This window comes from Ictalurus furcatus, chromosome 19 (assembly GCF_023375685.1).
Source record: "Ictalurus furcatus strain D&B chromosome 19, Billie_1.0, whole genome shotgun sequence".
NCBI classification, from domain to species: Eukaryota; Metazoa; Chordata; class Actinopteri; order Siluriformes; family Ictaluridae; genus Ictalurus; species Ictalurus furcatus.
Window position 1 is genome coordinate 24891958 of NC_071273.1, and position 24127 is coordinate 24916084.

Consider the following 24127-nt stretch of genomic DNA (forward strand, 5'->3'; position numbering starts at 1 on the left):
GGCTAAACCACCATGACAGCAGTGTATAACCAGAATAAAACAGAATAGAAATGATAATTTGGAAAAGAATAAAGTGGAAGAATGAAATAAAGCACAGTTGAATAGAATAATATATAAATGTATATAATGTAATATATAAAAACAATAAATGATCACATGGAATGAATATAATAGATATAATGGATATAATAGATTAGAACAAAGCCATGAAATTAGGATATACACCGATCATCTAGAACGTTAAGACCACAGACAGGTGAGTGAATAACGGTGATGATCTCGTTACCGTGGTACCTGGCGAGGGGTGGGAGATATTTATTAGGCAGGAAGAATGGGTGAGCGTGTTGGCTCGGCCTCCGAATTCCCCAGATCTCAATCCGATCGAGCGTCTGTGGGACGTTCTGGACAAACAAGTCCGATCCACGGAGACCGCACCTCATAAATAATTCACAGGACTTGAAGGATCTGCTGCTGACGTCTCGGTGCCAGATCCCACAGCACACCTTCAGAGGTCCTGTGGAGTCCATGCCTCGATGGGTCAGAGCTGTTTTGGTGACACAAGGGGGACGTACACAATATTACAGAGCGGTACACACGGTGAACGGTCCCAGCCTGATTATATGAAATATAAACACTCTTAGAACGCCGCTCGGCCAATCAGATCGGTGGGCCGTAAATAACTGCTGTAAAACGAATCATATTAAAGGACGATAGAAACAGACTCCATTTGAATAAAAGAGAACACAATGCAGTGTACTGTATATTTCTCCGAGACTGCTGTTAGATCTGTCCGAATTATTCCACTGTATCTGAGACTTTGCATCATGCTCTCGGGGTTGTTGCATCAGCGTCTGGAACATCAGCCACTCCGTCTGTAATCACAGGAAGTAAAATCCCAGACTTACAGGACGTCTACTGTCACACTGTCTGAGGAAGACTTCAGACTGGAGACTGCAGGACACAGCTCGTTTACCAGGCTGATATCTGCCAGGAACACGGAGCATCCTGTCAGGACTAACCACTTAATGACTAGTTTTCACCTGCAGACTCTCAGGTTAATGAAGATCTCATAGATCAATACTAACCCCACTCTGAGTATGACAGGATTTATTACAGGATTTATTACAGGATTTATTCATGTACTGCATCGGTGGAATGTTTCGGGTTAGATTTGAAGTGTTTGATCAGTAAGTGCACCTGAATCTTGGTACAAGTACTGATTGATACTGCGTATGATCAATAAAAGACCCCTTTATAAAGATCTTTCAGAAGCTTTTGGTGTATGAAGTATTGTAGCTGTGTTCCGTCAACAGAAGAACCAGGTGGTGTTCCCCAGGTCAGTTCAGTTCTTTCTACCAGAAGCTCGAGGTTTTAGTTGCTTTCTCCTGCACTACAGGAACACTGCAAAACCTGCTCAGGAACGGTTTGAGGAACACGACGAAGAGTTCAAGGTGTTGTCTCGGCCTCCGAATTCCCCAGATCTCAATCCGATCCAGCGTCTCTGGGATGTTCTGGACAAACAAACAAGTCCGATCCATGGAGGCCCCACCTCACAACTTACAGGACTTGAAGGATCTGCTGCTGACGTCTCGGTGCAAGATGCCACAGCACACCTTCAGAGGTCCTGTGGAGTCCATGCCTCGACGGGTCACAGCTGTTTTCTCCAGCAGGAGATCCGGTAGTTAGTAGTTTTCACCAGCAGGAGCTCCGGTAGTTGGTAGTTTTCTCCAGCAGGAGATCCGGTAGTTAGTAGTTTTCACCAGCAGGAGATCCGGTAGTTGGTAGTTTTCTCCAGCAGGAGATCGGGTAGTTGGTAGTTTTCTCCAGCAGGAGATCCGGTAGTTGGTAGTTTTCTCCAGCAGGAGATCGGGTAGTTGGTAGTTTTCTCCAGCAGGAGATCCGGTAGTTAGTAGTTTTCACCAGCAGGAGATCTGGTAGTAGTTTTCTCCAGCAGGAGATCTGGTAGTTAGTAGTTTTCACCAGCAGGAGATCCGGTAGTTGGTAGTTTTCTCCAGCAGGAGATCGGGTAGTTGGTAGTTTTCTCCAGCAGGAGCTCCGGTAGTTAGTAGTTTTCACCAGCAGGAGATCTGGTAGTTAGTAGTTTTCACCAGCAGGAGATTTGGTAGTAGTTTTCTCCAGCAGGAGATCTGGTAGTTAGTAGTTTTCTCCAGCAGGAGATCCGGTAGTTGGTAGTTTTCTCCAGCAGGAGATCGGGTAGTTGGTAGTTTTCTCCAGCAGGAGCTCCGGTAGTTAGTAGTTTTCACCAGCAGGAGATCTGGTAGTTAGTAGTTTTCACCAGCAGGAGATCTGGTAGTAGTTTTCTCCAGCAGGAGATCTGGTAATTAGTAGTTTCACCAGCAGGAGATCCGGTAGTTGGTAGTTTTCTCCAGCAGGAGATCGGGTAGTTGGTAGTTTTCTCCAGCAGGAGCTCCAGACGGCGCTTTTCCCGGTATCAGTCGCCCCCTCCAGCTTCTCCTCCTCACTCCCAGCTCCAGCTCCGTCATGGCGACAGTAGTGCAGCCTCTCAGCCTGGACCGAGGTGAGTAACGGGGGAAATCGCGCTTTTCGCTCCGGATTGTCGGGTTCGGACTGTGGAGCCGGTACACACAGCACCGTGCTGGATCTGGAAAGCGACTCGGTTCGGCATTAGTTCGGGATTTGGGAATGATTTTCTCCGGTCGTGTGGAATCTCGCGTCGGGATGTGTGTGTGTGTGTGTGTGTGTGTGTGTGGGAATAAAATGAAACGCCATGGTGCTGATGTCTCTTTCTAAAGCCCATCAGAAATGATCAGATCAGTGATTAATCAGTGATTCCTGGATGTCGGCGGTGTTGAAATCTCTCTTTATTTATTGCGTGATTAATTGCGGGATGGTGTTGTCATTCCCAGCGCGCGTGCATATAGGAAATATTCCCTTTCCCCTGCGTGCATTTCATTAATGATCAGATCCCGCTTTAGTATGTTTCTATCCTACTCTTCCTGGAGGAGAACTTTCAGCCATGGAGATGAAGGGAGAGGTATTTATGGCGACTTTGATGGCACATGAACACCTGCGGTGATTTCTGTAAACATTTTAAACTGTGTGTGTGTGCGCGTGTGTGTGTGCGTGCGTGCGTGTGTGTGTGTGTGTGTGTGTTAGTGAAAGCGGGATGTAAGGTGGATGTAATGCATGTGCAGTGGTGAGAACAGATGCAGCTGCTGTGAACTACAGGTGATATTTATTCCAGCATCATCATTTACAGGAGGGTTAAACGGTGAAAGAGTTCAGTCTCCACCTGTAATCAATGCAGGTGAGATATGGAAACACTTTATTGATGTTAAGTAGGAAGTTACAAATGCCACAGCAGCCTGGACTGAAAAAAGGAAATATGTGTTTGTGACAGGTGCAGAGTATCAAAATGCCCGTGATGTACATTCACACAGTTATAGACTACTGATGTACATCTGTACAGATGTGCATGCGGTATAAAAGCTATTAAACGTGAATAAATACACTTCTTGGAGAGACGTGTATTTCTAGAGGGCTTACTGCGTCCATGGAGAACCCTACAGGCACATATAACCGGTCTGTACAGGCAGGGCCGTGGCTGATGTGGGCCACACCGCCCTCCACCCGTATCGTATACCGTATACGATATGAGCGTGGAGACCCACATCTACATATTATTGTAAAAGTTTAATATGGTATCACTTCGACGCAGTATATTTACACGGTGATGTTGTTGTGAACGCTTTTATTTCCAAAAGTTACATGTTTATATAAATATTACATCAAAACTATAGCGTTGAGGTTCATTAATATTGATAACTTCTTATGAAACACTGTTTAAAGTCATCAAGCAATTATTCAAGACAAACTAATGAAATAAAAACAAAAGACAAGTCATTAATAAAATAATAATAATAATAAAAAAACCATAAAATAAAAGTAGCAGTAATATAATGAGAAGATCTTTCCAGTTAGTTTGGTGTTTAATGAAACGTTCAGGAATGGAAAAGAACGCTGTCAGATAAAACCACTTAAATGACCCATTTTGATCATTTGTGATGAGGATAATATGCTATTGCGTAATATATTATTAAATAAAGCTCATAAATCTATCCATCCGAGAGAAACGAGTTGCGTTCGCGGTTTCTCGACCGTATTGTCATCTTTAAACACGTCACGTCACGTCACGTCAGCAGGTCTGTAGTCCTCGTGACACGCGTATCCGTTTCTTCCAGCGTGTTACACAAACCAGCTCTGTTTACGTAATGCTCTGACGCGTAATCCTTCGGCCAGTACTGTACAGTAATGCGGAAATGTGACGGTACCGGCACCGGGGCGCGGACCATCGGACTAAAACGTTTTTAAAGAGCGGAGAGGAGACATTTGGAAAACTTCTTTCACGAGATTGCATGTTTTTGTGGTTTTTATTAAACTCCCAGGCGTACAAGCTGAAGCTGTAATATATATATATATATATATATATATATATATACTATAATTATTCATAGAGTATTTAGTCTATATAGTGTAACTACTGGATTTAGTGGGGACCTCTATAATTGTCTCCACCATGCACCCTACTAGCGACGGTCCCTTAGTGTTAGACACCAATACAGCAGTGCATCTAGAACTAAAAACACAAAACCACGTAGTTTTGGAGATTTTAATTCCGTACTTTGTCAATTCAGGAAATTTTTATTTTTGATGACTCATCCTGTATTAGTTTTGTGTTGATGCAATTAAACACTCACTAGAACGTGTATGCCCCGCCCCCAGGGGTGTGTCTCGCTCTACAGTAGCAGGTTGTTCGCAGTAAACATGATAATGCAGCATTCGAGGTGAACTTCTAATTCTCCGCCTGCAGCCGGTAGAAACCACCGAAAATACCCCTCAAACCTCGAACTTATTCAGCGTGACGCCTCGCTCGTGTAGCGCAGGGCGCATCCCTCTGTGGCCTCCCAAAGAACGTTCACGACGCGAAACACTCTCAAAACGTACCATTTTAATTCAACCGAAGACGTACTGTATTAAATTATACCATGCAGGAACATCAGTTTGATGAGAACTGCTGTATAAAAGCGCACAGCCGGTCTCGCTGGGACGGGGAAGACGGGGGAAGACGGGGGAAGATGGGGGAAGACGGGGGAAGACGGGGGAAGATGGGGGAAGACGGGGGAAGCTGTCTTTCTTTGCAGAGATGATCAGTTCTGAGTATTGTTGGTGACAGGCAAAGTCTCGAGTCATCTTCCACGTTAAAGCCGTGCCCTGTATTGTGTCTTTATTCCCATCATGGCTGAGAAAGGTGTCTCACTCAGATACAGGAAACAATATTCTCATGGCCTGAAGAGCAACCTCCTTGTACTCCTTTTCAACCCTGGGCCAAAATTCCTCTGCAGTCTGCTGATTAAATCTCATCCGGAGGGTGCCTCAAGTAATTCCTCAAGTATGTCCTTGTAGCTTTTCCGCATCACGTCACAAGGAAAGGGATCTCGAACCCAGTCACATTTCTCCATGTCGGTGTCTGTGAAGTAGTGACTGAAATGCTGTCGAGTGAGGTGAGACGAGGCGTAATGGTGTTCCGCATGAAGTCCACTCCCATAATGTTTGAGTCCAGAAGTTCTGATCGATTTGGAAACATGTCAGCGATGCCCGTTTGTAGTTTACTCATTCACAGATCAATGCGTCGGTAGGCCAGTTTTGCCAGCCGTTGTTGGTCGGAAAAGAACCGCGCCAGACTCCTGCTCGGCTGGAATGAAAACCTGCACCCACACCGGCCCTTTCCGGAGAAGATCGGACACCCTTGCTCTACTGTATCGTTGGACAGTGGTATGGATTTAATCTTGTTTGTGGTCTCCTCCCTGACCATCACTCTACACGCATCCACTGCTGGAAGTCTTCATTCCTCCCCACATCTGGGCTTTTAATTTCCAGGATGGAGTTTGTTCCTTATTTTGCAACCAGCAAGAGACAGTGTTGGAGACAAATTTCAGAATTTCTACATTATATTCTGTTACAAAACAATTTCCTTTTAATTTTGTTTTCCTTTGTTTGTTTTTTTTTGTTTTGTTTTGTTTTTTTCTTTTTTCTTCTTCTCAATGAAATATTTGGGAAAGGGAAGGGAGGAGAGAAGAGAAAAGGTAAATGAATCACATGAAAATGAATCACATGAATATGAATCACATGAATATGAATCACATGAAAATGAATCACATGTAAATGAATCATATGAAAATGAATAAATAAATTAAAACGTAACAGTCCTGACTTACATACAGGTCAAATTAATTTTAAAAAATGTTCTAGTTATTACCGGCCGATTTAATCACATTTCAGGACTTCATTCTTTTTTATCGTTATTCCTTCCAACAAGATCGCAGTCTGTACGGTACACCGATGACGTGAACGCGTATTTTAAACACACATTTGAGATACTCTTCTGGAGCATCCATCGTTTCCTGATTGTTTTCTTTTAATCCACAAGAAAAGCAGCAGCCTAAAAAAAACATTTTAAAAACCCACAAGAGTCGATAACCAGATTTGATTCAAATAATTCAATTCAATTCAGTTTTATTTGTACAGCGCTTTTAACAACGGAGGTTATCTCAAGCACCTTTACAGAAACATGGATAGAGATTTTAAGTGTGTGAATTTATCCCTGTTGAGTGAGCCGGTGGTGACGGTGGTGAGGAAAAACTCCCTGAGATGATATGAGGAAGAAACCTTGAGAGGAACCAGACTCAGAAGGGAACCCGTCCTCATCTGGGTAACATCAGATAGTGTGAAAGTAAAAGAAAGTTCATTATGGTTTTACATGAAGTCTGTTTGTTGAACTAGTCCACTGTTCACTAAAGGAGACCTGAGTGTAAAACTGTGTGTGGTAATCGCAGTCCCAAGGCCATCGCTAAGGCAGCCGTAGTCCCAGCAACCACAGCGAGAACGTCCATGTGGAACTGAGGTCCAAAACCATTTCCATGGTACTTCAAGCGGTACCGTCCTCAGCGATCTCCAGGCTGCACTGCTTGGGGTCGTCCTCAGTGGCAGAACGTAGCTGAAAATAATCAGACCAACTAGTCATTTTTTTTTTTTTTTTTTTTTTTTTATAAATGAAATGAATTTGTTCTATGATTTTTTTCAAAAGAAAAAAAGGAGAGAACCCCCCCCAAAAATGTTAGATCTGGAGAGTAGCAGGTGAAAACTAAAGCTAACCCCATCTGTTTGTGTTAGTTTCCTCACAGGAGGCCGGTTTGGAAACCACTCTGATAAGAGTCCTTATCTTTGGACAGTTCTGAAAGCGCTGCACGTGTACTGCACGCTGTAATAAAACGTCAGACGAGTACCGTGAGGCGAAAACTTCAATATCATCGGACGAATTCGTTCTCGGTCTACTTTATCAATAATAACGTCATAGCAATAACGTTTATTTATGCTTTGAGTAAAATATAAAGTAGTAAAACATTAAACGACGCATATGAGGACCGAAAAAATCGAAGTAACAAGTAAAAAGATATGTTTCAATAGAAAAAAATAGAAATATCGAACGAAAAGCGTCTAAAGAATCCGAGTGAAGATACGTGGTGACATGTTAATACACAAATAAATAAATAACAGCATTAATAAAACCATTCCATTTGATCGTTTAAATATTGTTTAAAATGATCACTGAACACGTTAGTTTTAACAGTTACATTGTGCTGATGTTGGCATCCGGTGTTCGGAAAGCTCTGACAGCTGCACATCACAGGGTTCTAATACGTTATCGTTTCCATAGCAACCGCTCGTTCACAGGGATGTTCCGTATGAATGGATTTAAAAACGTGTAATTGGTTTATCTGTATGCAAAAACGTGTTTATGTAACGTTTTATGGAAAGGAGTCTCCAGTGTCAGCACTTTGTAGCACTGAGATGTAAAGACGTAACGGCGGAGTTTACGCTTTTTTTTTTTTTGCCGTTTCTCGGTAACGTGACGAGCTGCTTTTTTTTTTTTTTTTTTTTTGGCTTATTAACTTCAAGAGTAAGAACAAATGGAGGACTGAGGTGTGTGAAAAGGCCCGAGCACAACGACGTTAACCTTTAAGCCACTATTGTCCTTACGGTAACCAAAACACCCAATAAAGACGTGTTTAAATGTAGTAGTTTTAATATTAATTAAAAATCAATTACAGCTAATGGATTGTACAGACAGATGATTGTGGTGTAAGGAGACGCTGGCCTTGAGCCTCATGTTCGTGCGATAGAAGCGTATCGCTTTATGTCCTGTGATAAAGAATAATTAGCAATACATTTATTAGAGCAGTGGGAAGTGATTCGTTGAATGGTCTGACTGTTAAACCCACGAATCCGTCTGATCTGCAGTGCGATTGCTCTGATCATCTCACAAAATGAATATGGACGTCTGTATCGAGTGAAAGCCATGTGTAATTGACGGAATGAATTATCCTAAACGCGAGTGTTTCATTCTGGAGTTGTTGAGAAGACGTCTTCTTATTTAAACGCTACGTTTGTAAAGCGTATAGGCTAAATATGATTCGTCTGTTGCGTAAAACTAGACACTTAATTGCTACAGGTTTGAAAAACGTTAGACGTTTGTTCACTAACACCACTCATTCAGTATTGATTTGTTTTCCCTGCAGCGCTGATGAATGATGGAGCAGTGTTGGTCTAATAGAGTTTCTGCCCTGTGGGTTTTAACCTCATTCCAGAATAAAAAGGTCACGCTGCTCTTACATGCACACCATCTTTATCCGGACTGGTGCAGTGTGCTTCAACACCTAACAAACACCAACAACACAAATACTTTCCTTCATCAGTGCTGCACTTTATAAAGCCTCGTTGTGACATTACAGTGTTGGGGTTTAGTGGTGTTTAATGGACAGTGTTTGGGTTTAATGGACAGTGTTTGGGTTTAATGGTGTTTAATGGACAGTGTTGGAGTTTAATGGTATTAAATGGACAGTGTTGGGGTTTAATGGTATTTAATGGACAGTGTTGGATTTTAGTGGTGTTTAATGGACAATGTTGGTGTTTAATGGACAGTGTTGGTGTTTAATGGACAGTGTTTGGGTTTAATGGTGTTTAATGGACAGTGTTGGAGTTTAATGGTATTTCATGGACAGTGTTGGAGTTTAATGGTGTTTAATGTACAGTGTTTGGGTTTAATGGACAGTGTCGGAGTTTAATGGTATTTAGTGGACAGTGTTGGGGTTTAATGGTATTTACTGGACAGGGTTGGAGTTTAATGGTGTTTACTGGACAGGGTTGGAGTTTAATGGTGTTTAATGGACAGTGCTGGAGTTTAATGGTGTTTAATTTACAGTGCTGGAGTTTAGTGATATTTAATGGACAGTGCTGGAGTTTAGTGATATTTAATGGACTGTGTTGGGGTTTAATGGTGTTTAATGCACAGTGTTGGAGTGTAGTGGTGTTTAATGGACAGTGTTGGAGTGTAATGGTGTTTAATGGAGAGAATTTTGGTGTTTAGTGGAGGATGCTGGTGTTTGTGAGTGTTGGTGTTTGATCATGTATATTAGTGTTTCATGGACAGTGCTGGTGTTTGATAATGATTATTAGTGTTTGATGGTGAATGTTAGCGTTTGCTGTAGAAAGTTGTTGATGGTGAATTTTGTGTTTTGGTGGACAGTGATGGTGTTTGTAGCTGTTTCAGAGTGTGTTGAATCATCATGCAGTGTATGTTCACTCATGCAGCACTCCCACAGTTCCTCACTGGCATCTTTCCACCAATTGGCGGTGTTTGTGCTGCCTGATGTTCAGTTCAGGCCAATTAGCACTGACTCTGGATTTGATAAAGTGAGGTTAGCGTGGATTTGAAAGCAACCCCCTCAGGTAGATTTGGTCTTGCTTCTTCACAAACTCAGGGAGACTTGGCACGCTTGAGAACTGCAGAAATTTGTCAGGGTTGCCTGATTCATTAAGGAAAGAAAAATGGCAGCGTGGCAGATGGTCACTGATGCATTGTGCAAAGTTCTTGGGGAGACAATGAATTCCAATGTGCAATCTTTCTACTTTAGAGGTGGATATTATACATTCTAACCACATTCTTGGCTATGGACCCTGCAGGTTTGACATTTCTGCTGTCCTTCAGAAGCATCTGTGAACAGCTTGGCCCACTGACCTCATAAAAATTATACTGAAAACCATGCTGTTACAGTGGGTATAATCAACTCATTACTGTCTTTAGCCATCACTGACTTTACTATAATTACTGCCATTACTGTCTTTACTGCCATTACTATCACTGTGATTACTGTTATTACTGTCTTTACTGCCATTACTGTCTTTACTGCCATTACTATCACTGTGATTACTGCCATTACTGTCTTTACTGCCATTACTGTCTTTACTGCCATTACTGTCTTTACTGCCATTACTATCACTGTGATTACTGTTATTACTGTCTTTACTGCCATTACTGTCTTTACTGCCATTACTATCACTGTGATTACTGCCATTACTGTCTTTACTGCCATTACTATCACTGTGATTACTGCCATTACTGTCTTTACTGCCATTACTATCACTGTGATTACTGCCATTACTGTCTTTACTGCCATTACTATCACTGTGATTACTGCCATTACTGTCTTTACTGCCATTACTGTCTTTACTGCCATTACTATCACTGTGATTACTGCCATTACTGTCTTTACTGCCATTACTGTCTTTACTGCCATTACTATCACTGTGATTACTGCCATTACTGTCTTTACTGCCATTACTATCACTGTGATTACTGCCATTACTGTCTTTACTGCCATTACTGTCTTTACTGCCATTACTATCACTGTGATTACTGTTATTACTGTCTTTACTGCCATTACTGTCTTTACTGCCATTACTATCACTGTGATTACTGTTATTACTGTCTTTACTGCCATTAATAGCATTACTGTGTTTGGTGTTTGAAAGTGAATGTTGGTGTTTGGAGGTGAGTGTTGGTGTTTGAAGGTGAATGTTGGTGCTTGAAGGTGAGTGTCGGTGTTTGAAGGTGAGTGTCGGTGTTTGGAGGTGAATGTCTGTGTTTGAAGGTGAATGTCGGTGTTTGATGGAGAATGTCGGTGTTTGTAGATGAGTGTTGGTGTTTGAAGGTGAGTGTTTGAAGGTGAGTGTGGGTGTTTGAAGGTGAGTGTTTGAATATGAGTGTGGGTGTTTGAAGGTGAGTGTTTGAAGGTGAGTGTTGGTGTTTGAAGGTGAGTGTTGGTGTTTGGAGGTGAGTGTCAGTGTTTGAAGGTGAATGTCGGTGTTTGAAGGTGAGTGTCGGTGTTTGAAGGTGAGTGTCGGTGTTTGAAGGTGAGTGTCGGTGTTTGAAGGTGAATGTTGGTGCTTGAAGGTGAATGTTGGTGTTTGAAGGTGAGTGTCGGTGTTTGAAGGTGAGTGTCGGTGTTTGAAGGTGAATGTTGGTGCTTGAAGGTGAATGTTGGTGTTTGAAGGTGAGTGTCGGTGTTTGAAGGTGAGTGTCGGTGTTTGGAGGTGAATGTCGGTGTTTGAAGGTGAGTGTCGGTGTTTGAAGGTGAGTGTCGGTGTTTGAAGGTGAATGTCGGTGTTTGAAGGTGAGTGTCGGTGTTTGAAGGTGAGTGTTTGAAGGTGAGTGTTGGTGTTTGAAGGTGAGTGTCGGTGTTTGAAGGTGAGTGTTGGTGTTTGAAGGTGAGTGTCAGTGTTTGAAGGTGAGTGTCGGTGTTTGAAGGTGAGTGTTTGAAGGTGAGTGTTGGTGTTTGAAGGTGGGTGTTGGTGTTTGAAGGTGAGTGTCGGTGTTTGAAGGTGAGTGTTTGAAGGTGAGTGTCGGTGTTTGAAGGTGAGTGTTTGAAGGTGAATGTCGGTGTTTGAAGGTGAGTGTTTAAAGGTGAGTGTTGGTGTTTGAAGTTGAGTGTTGGTGTTTGAAGTTGAGTGTTGGTGTTTGAAGGTGAGTGTTGGTGTTTGAAGGTGAGTGTCGGTGTTTGAAGGTGAGTGTCGGTGTTTGGAGGTGAATGTCGGTGTTTGAAGGTGAATGTCGGTGTTTGATGGAGAATGTCGGTGTTTGAAGGTGAGTGTCGGTGTTTGAAGGTGAATGTCGGTGTTTGAAGGTGAGTGTCGGTGTTTGAAGGTGAGTGTTTGAAGGTGAGTGTTGGTGTTTGAAGGTGGGTGTTGGTGTTTGAAGGTGAATGTCGGTGTTTGGAGTTGAGTGTCGGTGTTTGGAGTTGAGTGTCGGTGTTTGAAGGTGAGTGTTGGTGTTTGAAGGTGAATGCTGGTGTTTGAAGGTGAGTGTTTGAAGGTGAGTGTTGGTGTTTGAAGGTGAGTGTCGGTGTTTGAAGGTGAATGTTGGTATTTGAAGGTGAGTGTTGGTGTTTGAAGGTGAGTGTCGGTGTTTGAAGGTGAGTGTTTGAAGGAGAGTGTTGGTGTTTGAAGGTGGGTGTTGGTGTTTGAAGGTGGGTGTTGGTGTTTGAAGGTGAGTGTCGGTGTTTGAAGGTGAATGTTGGTGTTTGGAGGTGAGTGTTTGAAGGTGAGTGTCGGTGTTTGAAGGTGAGTGTCGGTGTTTGAAGGTGAGTGTTTGAAGGTGAGTGTTGGTGTTTGAAGGTGAGTGTCGGTGTTTGGAGGTGAGTGTCAGTGTTTGAAGGTGAATGTCGGTGTGTGATGGAGAATGTCGGTGTTTGAAGGTGAATGTCGGTGTTTGAAGGTGAGTGTCGGTGTTTGAAGGTGAGTGTCGGTGTTTGGAGGTGAGTGTCGGTGTTTGAAGGTGAATGTCGGTGTTTGATGGAGAATGTCGGTGTTTGATGGAGAATGTCGGTGTTTGAAGGTGAGTGTCGGTGTTTGAAGGTGAGTGTCGGTGTTTGAAGGTGAGTGTTTGAAGGTGAGTGTTGGTGTTTGAAGGTGAGTGTCGGTGTTTGGAGGTGAGTGTCAGTGTTTGAAGGTGAATGTCGGTGTATGATGGAGAGTGTCGGTGTTTGAAGGTGAGTGTCGGTGTTTGAAGGTGAATGTTGGTGTTTGAAGGTGAGTGTCGGTGTTTGGAGGTGAGTGTCAGTGTTTGAAGGTGAATGTCGGTGTGTGATGGAGAATGTCGGTGTTTGAAGGTGACTGTTTGAAGGTGAGTGTTGGTGTTTGAAGTTGAGTGTTGGTGTTTGAAGTTGAGTGTTGGTGTTTGAAGGTGAGTGTCGGTGTTTGAAGGTGAATGTCAGTGCTTGAAGGTGAATGTCAGTGCTTGAAGGTGAATGTAGGTGTTTGAAGGTGAGTGTCGGTGTTTGGAGGTGAATGTCGGTGTTTGAAGTTGAGTGTTGGTGTTTGATGGTGAATGTCGGTGTTTGAAGGTGAATGTCGGTGTTTGGAGGTGAGTGTCGGTGTTTGAAGGTGAGTGTCAGTGTTTGAAGGTGAATGCTGGTGTTTGAAGGTGAGTGTCGGTGTTTGAAGGTGAATGCTGGTGTTTGAAGGTGAATGTCGGTGTTTGAAGGTGAGTGTCGGTGTTTGAAGGTGAATGCTGGTGTTTGAAGGTGAATGTCGGTGTTTGAAGGTGAGTGTCGGTGTTTGAAGGTGAGTGTTTGAAGGTGAGTGTTGGTGTTTGAAGGTGAGTGTTGGTGTTTGAAGGTGAGTGTTGGTGTTTGAAGGTGAATGTCGGTGTTTGAAGGTGAGTGTCGTGTTTGAAGATGAGTGTCGGTGTTTGGAGGTGAATGTCGGTGTTCGGAGGTGAATGTCGGTGTTCGAAGGTGAGTGTCGGTGTTCGAAGGTGAGTGTCGGTGTTCGAAGGTGAGTGTCGGTGTTCGAAGGTGAGTGTCGGTGTTTGAAGGTGAGTAATGGTGTTTGAAGGTGAGTATTGGTGTTTGAAGGTGAATGTTGGTGTTTGAGGGGTTCTCTAGAATCCTAGCCTCTTTAAACCCTGTGTAAACATTGTGGTTTGTCTGCTTGATTTGGTGACATTCGAGAGCTCAAGGTGGTTGGAGGAAATTGAATCCTGAGCTCAGGACATAGTTAAATCCACACAGCGTATAGTTTGGGCTCAGACCGGCTTAACATGGGCAAATCTAAATAAATACAACCACAAGAGGTGATAATCGGGGTCCAAGCACTTCTTCACAGCTGGCTCCCCTGGATGCTAATTCTTTTCTCTTTTTTTTGCAATTGCATAGAATTCTACAGAGTACGGCTGAAAGTTTTTGTCTTTTGTTTTACATAGTGAAGAGAAATGGAAAAAAAAGTGTTTTGCACATTATGCAAATTAGCTCAAATTTTAAGTGGGAAGAGCTTAATGGTAAAGCTTGAATCTTTTTTGTTTGTTTTATTTGACCCAAGGAATAAGCAGAAAAAAACAGTTTCCAAGATTTAGGTTAAATGCAAAATGAGGCACTACAACTCCATTAGCAGGACTAGCAGGAGGGAGTACTACGCATTGGCCAAGTCTCTCTGGTTACATTCAGTCTACCATTACCGAGTGAACAGAATGTGATTTTATACTATAATCACGTGGCTTTTTCTTAAATATCTTAAATATCTGTTCAGCCTAGTCTGCTTCTTCTTCTGTGTTGAAGTATTATTGAGTCGGTTCTTATGTATGGTGCCATTTGTTTGTTTCCATATGCTAACAGTTACCAGTAAGAACAAACTCTTGAAGATAACTGATTTAGCGAGAAAAATGATTGGTATTCCCACCCTTAATTTATTGGACTGTGTCAGTTCATATGTGCTCCGGAAGGCACATCAAATTTTAAATCATCCAGATCACTCACTTTATCAATATTTCAACCCCTTCCTTCTGGCCGCAGGTATAGACTACCCATGTGCAGAAAGGCCAGCTATGGTAGGAGTTTTGTTCTTATGGCTATACGAGCGTTAAACACACAGGTACTCAGCCATTGTGATGCCATCTTATGCTCGGTCATTTGTTGTATGATCCTGATGTTTTTCTTTTTGTCTCCTTCTCCCCTCTATGCCTGTGATTGTTGATGATGGTTTATATGTATGGTGTTGTTGTGTCTATGTTTTTCTACGCACCCACGGTGGAAACAAATTTCCTCTTTGAGGACAAATAAAATGATCTATCTGTCTATATTCAGTGGAAGGATGGAATATCAAATTGGATGTTGATATTTTTAAACCGATTCAAGCAAAACTGGACGAAAGCTACCTATACGGAGTCATGTTTGAAACAGTTGGCAGTGAAATGACCTAAAGAAAAGAAAAGAACCTTAAGGCTAAGTTCAGGGAGGCGAAAGACTTGAATCAGCGTGGTGGTTATGGCTCCTCTCCCCTATCCACATATCTCTTGGTACAGTAAACCGTATGGATTTTTTTGTTTGTTTTGTTTGTACCTTCTTGACCTGATCGTTTACACTTGATCCGACGTCCAGAGTAAATCTGTGAGGCAGGCTTGGCCTACTAGTGCGTTCATTTGTTGCTTCGACTATGATTTATTGTCTCACAGATATGCCGTGTTGTTCCTGACATGTGCAACAGTGATATTGACATTTCAGGGAAGAAGTGCGTTCACCTTAAAGACAGATATTGGTCACTCTCACTTACGAATGTGGATTGTCAAGATAGACATATCTGTTCTGAGAAAAAAAAAACCTTGGAATTGTGCAGTAAAGCTTACGGATTGTTCTCAACAGTTTGTTTTATGGATGACAAAGAGGTAGAAGAAGAAATGGAAGAAGTAGTAGAAGAAGAAGTGGTAGAAGAAGTAGAAGAAGAACTTGGACCCCCAATAATAAGTGCTAGAATATTGAGAATAACTTACACAAATAGCTGTGGTTTTAATGTGATGACATGCTAGCTTTCTATCTGTCTTTTTTTTTAGCTTTATTATATCTCTCTCTCTCTCTCTCCGTTCTGTGCGGTGTGTATATAATGTCATTCTGACCCACATTTCACACCGACGCATACTGTTGTCTGTTTATAAGTATGAAAGCAGAACATAATGCTCCGTATGATGTCAGTGTTTAGAGTTCAATCTGCTCTTTAACACTCACCCATCTCCCGTCTCCATGGCAACAATTGATTTAAACGCCCTTTGTAAAACACGACAGATTTTGATTTTGTATCTTAAACATGAGCAATGCTGGTGAGTAGGAGTGTAACGTTATAATAAAAACCCTCAGTGACAAACGTCCAACTGAGTATGAGTGAGTGAACAGAACCAAATGTTTCCTTCTGTGATGGAGACCTGATATTCACAACGAATCTTACATAACCACTTACACCTGCGTATAAAACCTCTGGGAGAAAGTTCTACTGACGAATTCTTACGCTAAAGAAAGGGGGCGGAGTCAAGCCGGTTGCTACGGCTGAGGGAGTGTTTAATTGTTTTTCTGAAACCGTACTGGAGAATGAAACGATATTAAAAGAAGCTCTTATATAAATGGGTGTGCTTATTTAAATTTTCTAGGAGTAATTTCTAGAAAAGGGAACGTCTTATTAAACGTGTATAGAGACGTTGCGAAGGAAAATAAAGCTCGGAAGGAAGTAGCAGCGGCCGGTGCGTCTGGTGAGCGTACGCAGTACCTAGTACAGTTAGCTCGCTGCGCTAATTTAATCGGAGAATGAAGCCGAACACGTAGCATGTAAAGGAAACGACCACAGGCCACGCCCACAAGAGACAAACGACAAGCGAGATGAGCTACAGACATCGCTCATGCTGTCTGAATACTTACACCAAGATTTTCATCTTTATCAGTTTTATTCTATTGCTATATATTTCATTTTATTTTATTTTTGCGTATTTGTGTACATTTTTATCCCGTTATGCTTTTGAAAATTTCTTTATACAGATTTTTTTACCACTCGATCATACAGTAAGTCTGAGCTATCACGTGTATAAAAAAGTTCTCTTTAAATAATGTTTGTTATTTATTATTAAGTTAATATAATACAGTATAATATAATACAGGAGAGCACAGGTTTGTGTAATGAGGCTCTGAAGGTCGTAATAATAAAGTGTAATATCTCCTAACAAAGCCATAGCTCGCATTTTGGTCAGAGGTGGAACACTGCTGAAAATGTTCCGCATCGAGGTCTCCTTAAGGTCTTCTTCTTTTTTGTGAACGCAATAATGCACTGAATTTGATTTCATCTAGGGTCTCCGTCTCAAAGGGACAGGAATTCTCCGAACAGGAAATCTCAGAACATTAATTAGAGTATTAGACATCTGTTTCAGTGAAAAATTAGCATACAGCCTGAACTCTGGCATGCTAATCTACGTGCTTGCTGACTTAATGCTCCGTTTCATAGCAGAACAAAAAGCTTACAAATGAGAACTTTACGATATTATTATTCCCAGTGTTAGAACTTTAAAAAACAAAACAAAATAAAAACAAAAAAAGTTAGTCGAGCTACAAGTAGTTTAGCTCAGCTGCATATTAACGCTATGCTTCAGCTAGCTACATAGCGAAAACAGCTTAATCATCCACGTGTAATGCCGCCACTTCTTCTAATATAGGATATAACTCTTGAATTACTCGCAGTTTAACAACAGACAAATGAACTAAACTAGCAACAAACAATTAGCAACATGACCGCAAATTTAACATGCGTTTAAATAATGTTAAATTCATAGTATAGCTTCTGAGTTGTGCTAGTGAGAGCAAAACAGTTCACTTTTTGTTAGCTAGTAAAGAAAAAGCTAGCTAGCTGTTATGAACTTAGCTAGCTTCAGCTAAACTATCCTAGCTTCTCTTGGCACATTATGTCGTGTCATTTTAAAACCTGTAACCAGCTACCTAAAAAAAAAAAATGCGTACAAATTAGCTAGCGAACTAGGAAACGTTACACAAACACTGTTACACTGTGCTACTGTGAAGAATATTTTATGCTACAATCAAAAAGTGAAAAAAATAAAGTTTTAAAAATAAATTGTGAAACATTTTGTGTTAACAATTGAGGAAAGTAATAGCTAGCTGCTATTACAGCTAAATAGTTGTCATTTTCCTAGCACGTTACATATTAATATTAACAACATATTACATTGTGTGTGTGTGTGTGTGTGTGTGTGTACTACTCTGAAGGTTTTGATTTTAAAAGTAGCTACTAGTACCTTTCTACTTAAAAAATGTTGTTAAACTCATAGCTTTGCTACGTACGATATCAATGCTAATACCCGATAGTGTTTATTCTGTTTAACGCTCCTTAGACATTATCTCGTTTTCTCTCGCGCTTCACTTCCAGCGTGAATGCCTTTAATTTCAGAAACTGTTCAAACTCGGCTGCTAGCTCGACTAGTTAGCGTTCTCCACACGCCTGCAACAGATTAGCGCGTAAACATGAGGTGGAAAACATGGAAAGTATTTATGACTTGCTGTTGTGTTGCGCTTTAGTTTAGAACCTAATGGACTACTTTTGAGTCTCTTTTTATCTTAGTAAAATAGTAATAGTAAAATATAAATAGTAATCTAAGATGAGTTTCTGATTTCCGATCCTCCGGTGAAGGAGTCCGAGGGTGGGTGAGGGGGTTTGGGGGGTGTTGAGGTTCTCAGCAGGTTCCCAGAATGACCTCATATTAGACCATTTAAAGTCAGATTAATGCTGTGGCACGAAGGAAACCGAGAGCTTGTTAGCGGTTAGCACTTGAGTCGGGCAAATGTGAAACCCGACCGCACGTTTTATCCAGCTCACTCTTGCTGACGTGTGAGAGGAAACGTATTTTTGGAAATTCCTGGTGTCAGTAAAAATGTCTGTAGACGACGCTCATGACATCAGAGACGTGCTAATGCAGTCACAAATTCAATCAGCTTAATATGAAGGTTCTAGAAACATCTTGAAATCTAAGTGCTACGAGCTAAAATGCTGAGCTACATTATATCCTCGGATACGTAGGGAGTGGTAGGGAATGTGTGATAGATATGTGTACGAAAATAAAATCATGGCCACTTCCACTTCAGAGTCAAACAGACAAATCGATAATACACTCACGGTTCAAGTGTTTAATGTTGGGAATCCTCTGTTGCCAGGCAACTAACTGGTAAACAGTAGCAAAAGCTAACTACTGATTCATACCAACTAACTAGCACACGGCTGTTAAAGTCTTTATATATGAATAGGAAGGCGGAATGGCAAAGCAAATGTTACAGAACTATCCGGAACATCAACATTTACCTCAGATGTGTTCATATATTGATAAGAAAATACAATCCTTGGCTAATATGACTATTTATTTAGCTAGCGTGCAGCTGCTAAGTCTTTTCTACAGACTGTATGAAGACATTGAGAGTGTAATTGTTACGGAACTGTCTGGAATATGAACATTTACCTCAGATGTGTTGATAAATGACTAAGAAAAGACTAAAACTGAGCTCTAAGTGCACGTAGCATTGCAGCGCTAGCTGTGTTGTTCTGTGTGTGTGAATCTGTGTGTGTGTTCTATACAGCGCTGAGGTTAGAACACATAAAGGAGTAAAATAAAGAAGTTTCTCTCAGGCAGTAGTGTGTCTCAGTGGGGTTCTGCGTTACTTATTCTGTATTTATGGATCCTGCAGCTGCACTGATTTCACCCTCAAAATGTTACAGGTCCAACTGTGCCCTGCGCTAGAGTTTATTTAAACAGTCAACACTGTCTCACTATCTATCTGTCTCACAGTATCTGTCTCACTATCTCACAGTGTCTGTCTCGCAATCTCTGTCTCACAATCTCACAATATCTGTCTCACAATCTCACAATATCTGTCTCACAGTATCTGTCTTACTGTCTCACAATATCTGTCTCACAGTCTCACAATCTCACAATATCTGTCTCACGGTATCTGTCTTACTATCTCACAATATCTGTCTCACAATGTCTGTCTCGCAATCTCTGTCTCACAATCTCACAATATCTGTCTCACAATCTCACAATATCTGTCTCACAATGTCTGTCTCGCAAACTCTGTCTCACAATCTCACAATATCTGTCTCACGGTATCTGTCTTACTATCTCACAATATCTGTCTCACAGTCTCACAATCTCTCAATATCTGTCTCTCAGTATCTGTCTCTCAATATCTGTCTCACAGTCTCACAATCTCTCAATATCTGTCTCTCAATATCTGTCTCACAGTCTCACAATCTCTCAATATCTGTCTCTCAATCTCTCAATATCTGTCTCACAGTCTCACAATCTCTCAATATCTGTCTCTCAATCTCTCAATATCTGTCTCACAGTCTCACAATCTCTCAATATCTGTCTCACAATCTCACAATATTTGTCTCACAATGTCTGTCTCGCAATCTCTGTCTCACAATCTCTCAATATCTGTCTCACAATCTCACAATATCTGTCTCACAATCTCACAATATCTGTCTCACAATGTCTGTCTCGCAAACTCTGTCTCACAATCTCACAATATCTGTCTCACGGTATCTGTCTTACTATCTCACAATATCTGTCTCACAGTCTCACAATCTCTCAATATCTGTCTGTCAGTATCTGTCTCTCAATATCTGTCTCACAGTCTCACAATCTCTCAATATCTGTCTCTCAATATCTGTCTCACAGTCTCACAATCTCTCAATATCTGTCTCTCAATCTCTCAATATCTGTCTCACAGTCTCACAATCTCTCAATATCTGTCTCTCAATATCTGTCTCTCAATCTCTCAATATCTGTCTCTCAGTATCTATCTCTCGATATCTGTCTTTTAGTCTCACAGTATCTCTTTCACTCTCTTTGTATTTCAATTATGTCTACTGTCCATCTGACTCTCTTTGTCTACATATCTATCTACTCATCCATCTGTCTGCCTGTCCATCTGTCTCTGTGCATGTCCAACCTTATATCTGTCTGTCCGTCTGTCTATCTGACCCTGCCCATCAGTTTATCTGTCTATATATATATATATATATATGTCGATCCGTTTATCTCCCTGTCTGTCTGTCAGCCTGTTTATCTCTGTCCATCTATTTATCTGTCTTTCTGTCTATGGACTAACTACCTATCTATCTATCTATGTATCTATCTATCTATGTATCTATCTATCTATCTATGTATCTATCTATCTATCTATCTATCTATCAATCAAACTATGTATCTGTCTGCCTGTCTATCTATCTATCTATCTACCTATCTATCTATCTATGTATCTATCTATCTGTCTGTCTATCTGTCTATCTATCTATCTGTCTGTCTGTCTGTCTGTCTATCTGTCTATTTGTCTGTCTATCTATCCAATTACTCAATCTATCTATCTGTATAGACAGTGCAATGATACAGTTGTCTGTCTCTTGGCCATTAGAGTCTTTGTGTCTCCCTGATTGACTCAGTGCAGCTCTGTGTCTGCTTCACTGATAAAGTAATATAGAGGCGCAATCACTTCTCTCTCGTTCTCTCTCTCTCTCTCTCTCTCTCTCTCTCTCTCTCTCTCTCTCCCTCTCTCTCTCTCTCTCTCTCTCTGTTTTCATCCCAATGTCAGTAAATTGCTTGAAATTTCAGGAAAAAGAAAATTTCATTGCCTCCTGTTCTACAGAGTAATGAGACTGAACACACACTCGCTATGATGTGCTTTATCCCACACACTCCTTTATCCCACACACTCCTTTATACCACACACTCCTTTATCCCACACACTCCTTTATCCCACACACTCCTGTATCCCACACACTCCTTTATACCACACACTCCTTTATCCCACACACTCCTGTATCCCACACACTCCTTTATCCCACACACTCCTTTATCCCACACACTCCTTTATACCACACACTCCACTCGTTTATCCCACACACTCCTTTATCCCACACACTCCACTCGTTTATCCCACACACTCCTTTATCCCACACACTCCTTTATACCACACACTCCTTTATCCCACACACTCCTTTATCCCACACACTCCTGTATCCCACACACTCCTTTATCCCACACACTCCTGTATCCCACACACTCCTTTATACCACACACTCCTTTATCCCACACACTCCTGTATCCCACACACTCCTTTATCCCACACACTCCTTTATCCCACACACTCCTTTATACCACACACTCCTTTATCCCACACACTCCTGTATCCCACACACTCCTTTATCCCACACACTCCTTTATACCACACACTCCTTTATCCCACACACTCCTTTATCCCACACACTCCTGTATCCCACACACTCCTTTATACCACACACTCCTTTATCCCACACACTCCTGTATCCCACACACTCCTTTATCCCACACACTCCTTTATCCCACACACTCCTTTATACCACACACTCCACTCGTTTATCCCACACACTCCTTTATCCCACACACTCCACTCGTTTATCCCACACACTCCTTTATCCCACACACTCCTTTATACCACACACTCCTTTATCCCACACACTCCTTTATCCCACACACTCCTGTATCCCACACACTCCTTTATCCCACACACTCCTGTATCCCACACACTCCTTTATACCACACACTCCTTTATCCCACACACTCCTGTATCCCACACACTCCTTTATCCCACACACTCCTTTATCCCACACACTCCTTTATACCACACACTCCTTTATCCCACACACTCCTGTATCCCACACACTCCTTTATCCCACACACTCCTTTATACCACACACTCCTTTATCCCACACACTCCTTTATCCCACACACTCCTGTATCCCACACACTCCTTTATACCACACACTCCTTTATCCCACACACTCCTGTATCCCACACACTCCTTTATCCCACACACTCCTTTATCCCACACACTCCTTTATACCACACACTCCACTCGTTTATCCCACACACTCCTTTATCCCACACACTCCACTCGTTTATCCCACACACTCCTTTATCCCACACACTCCTTTATACCACACACTCCTTTATCCCACACACTCCTTTATCCCACACACTCCTGTATCCCACACACTCCTTTATCCCACACACTCCTTTATCCCACACACTCCTTTATACCACACACTCCACTCGTTTATCCCACACACTCCTTTATCCCACACACTCCACTCGTTTATCCCACACACTCCTTTATCCCACACACTCCTTTATCCCACACACTCCTGTATCCCACACACTCCTTTATACCACACACTCCTTTATCCCACACACTCCTGTATCCCACACACTCCTTTATACCACACACTCCTTTATCCCACACACTCCTTTATCCCACACACTCCACTCGTTTATCCCACACACTCCTTTATCCCACACACTCCACTCGTTTATCCCACACACTCCTTTATCCCACACACTCCTGTATCCCACACACTCCTTTATACCACACACTCCTTTATCCCACACACTCCTGTATCCCACACACTCCTTTATACCACACACTCCTTTATCCCACACACTCCTTTATCCCACACACTCCACTCGTTTATCCCACACACTCCTTTATCCCACACACTCCACTCGTTTATCCCACACACTCCTTTATCCCACACACTCCTGTTTCCCACACACTCCTTTTTCCCACACACTCCTTTTTCCAACACACTCCTTTTTCCCACACACTCCTTTATCCCACACACTCCTTTAGTCAACACGCTCAACTATCCCTAACACGTTTATTCCACACACTCCTTTTTCCCAATTTTACCCCCATGCTTGATCTCTCGCTTTATCCCAGCTACAAATTGTTTACATTTACTTCATTATTTTATATCAACTGTAATTTCTGTCTCTCTCTCTCTCTCTGTCTCTCTCTCTCTATCTCTGTCTCTCTCTCTCTGTCTCTCTCTCTCTATCTCTGTCTCTCTCTCTCTGTCTCTCTCTCTGTCTCTCTCTCTCTCTCTCTCTCTCTCTCTATCTCTGTCTCTCTCTGTCTCTCTCTCTCTGTCTCTCTCTCTCTCTCTATCTCTGTCTCTCTCTGTCTCTCTCTCTCTCTCTCTCTCTCTATCTCTGTCTCTCTCTGTCTCTCTCTCTCTCTGTCTCTCTCTCTGTCTCTCTCTCAGACGTAGCGAGGGCGATTGAGCTTTTGGAGAAGCTGCAGGAATCAGGAGATGTTCCTGGTCACAAGCTGCAGTCACTGAAGAAGGTTCTGCAGAGTGAGTTCTGTACAGCCATCCGAGAGGTCAGTCACCTAACAGCAGCCATCTTTAACCTTTAACCTCCACCTAACAGCAGCCATCTTTAACCTTTAACCTCCACCTAACAGCAGCCATCTTTAACATTTAACCTCCACCTAACAGCAGCAATCTTTAACCTTTAACCTCCACCTAACAGCAGCCACCTTTAACCTTTAACCTCCAC

At 42.0% G+C, this 24127-nt stretch overlaps 1 protein-coding gene across 2 annotated transcripts in view; it reads left to right on the forward strand.

Annotated features, from left to right (window-relative positions):
* Window positions 1-2182: 2182 nt before the first annotated feature.
* The window catches only part of lin7a (lin-7 homolog A (C. elegans)), a 40679-nt gene continuing 18734 nt past the window's right edge, over window positions 2183-24127 (forward strand). For both annotated transcript variants that reach the window (XM_053650789.1, XM_053650788.1), the window contains exons 1-2: window positions 2183-2539; window positions 23830-23948. In XM_053650789.1, the coding sequence (XP_053506764.1) occupies window positions 2503-2539; window positions 23830-23948 (156 nt within the window). In that variant the 5' untranslated portion in view covers window positions 2183-2502. The remainder of the gene's footprint in view (window positions 2540-23829; window positions 23949-24127) is intronic.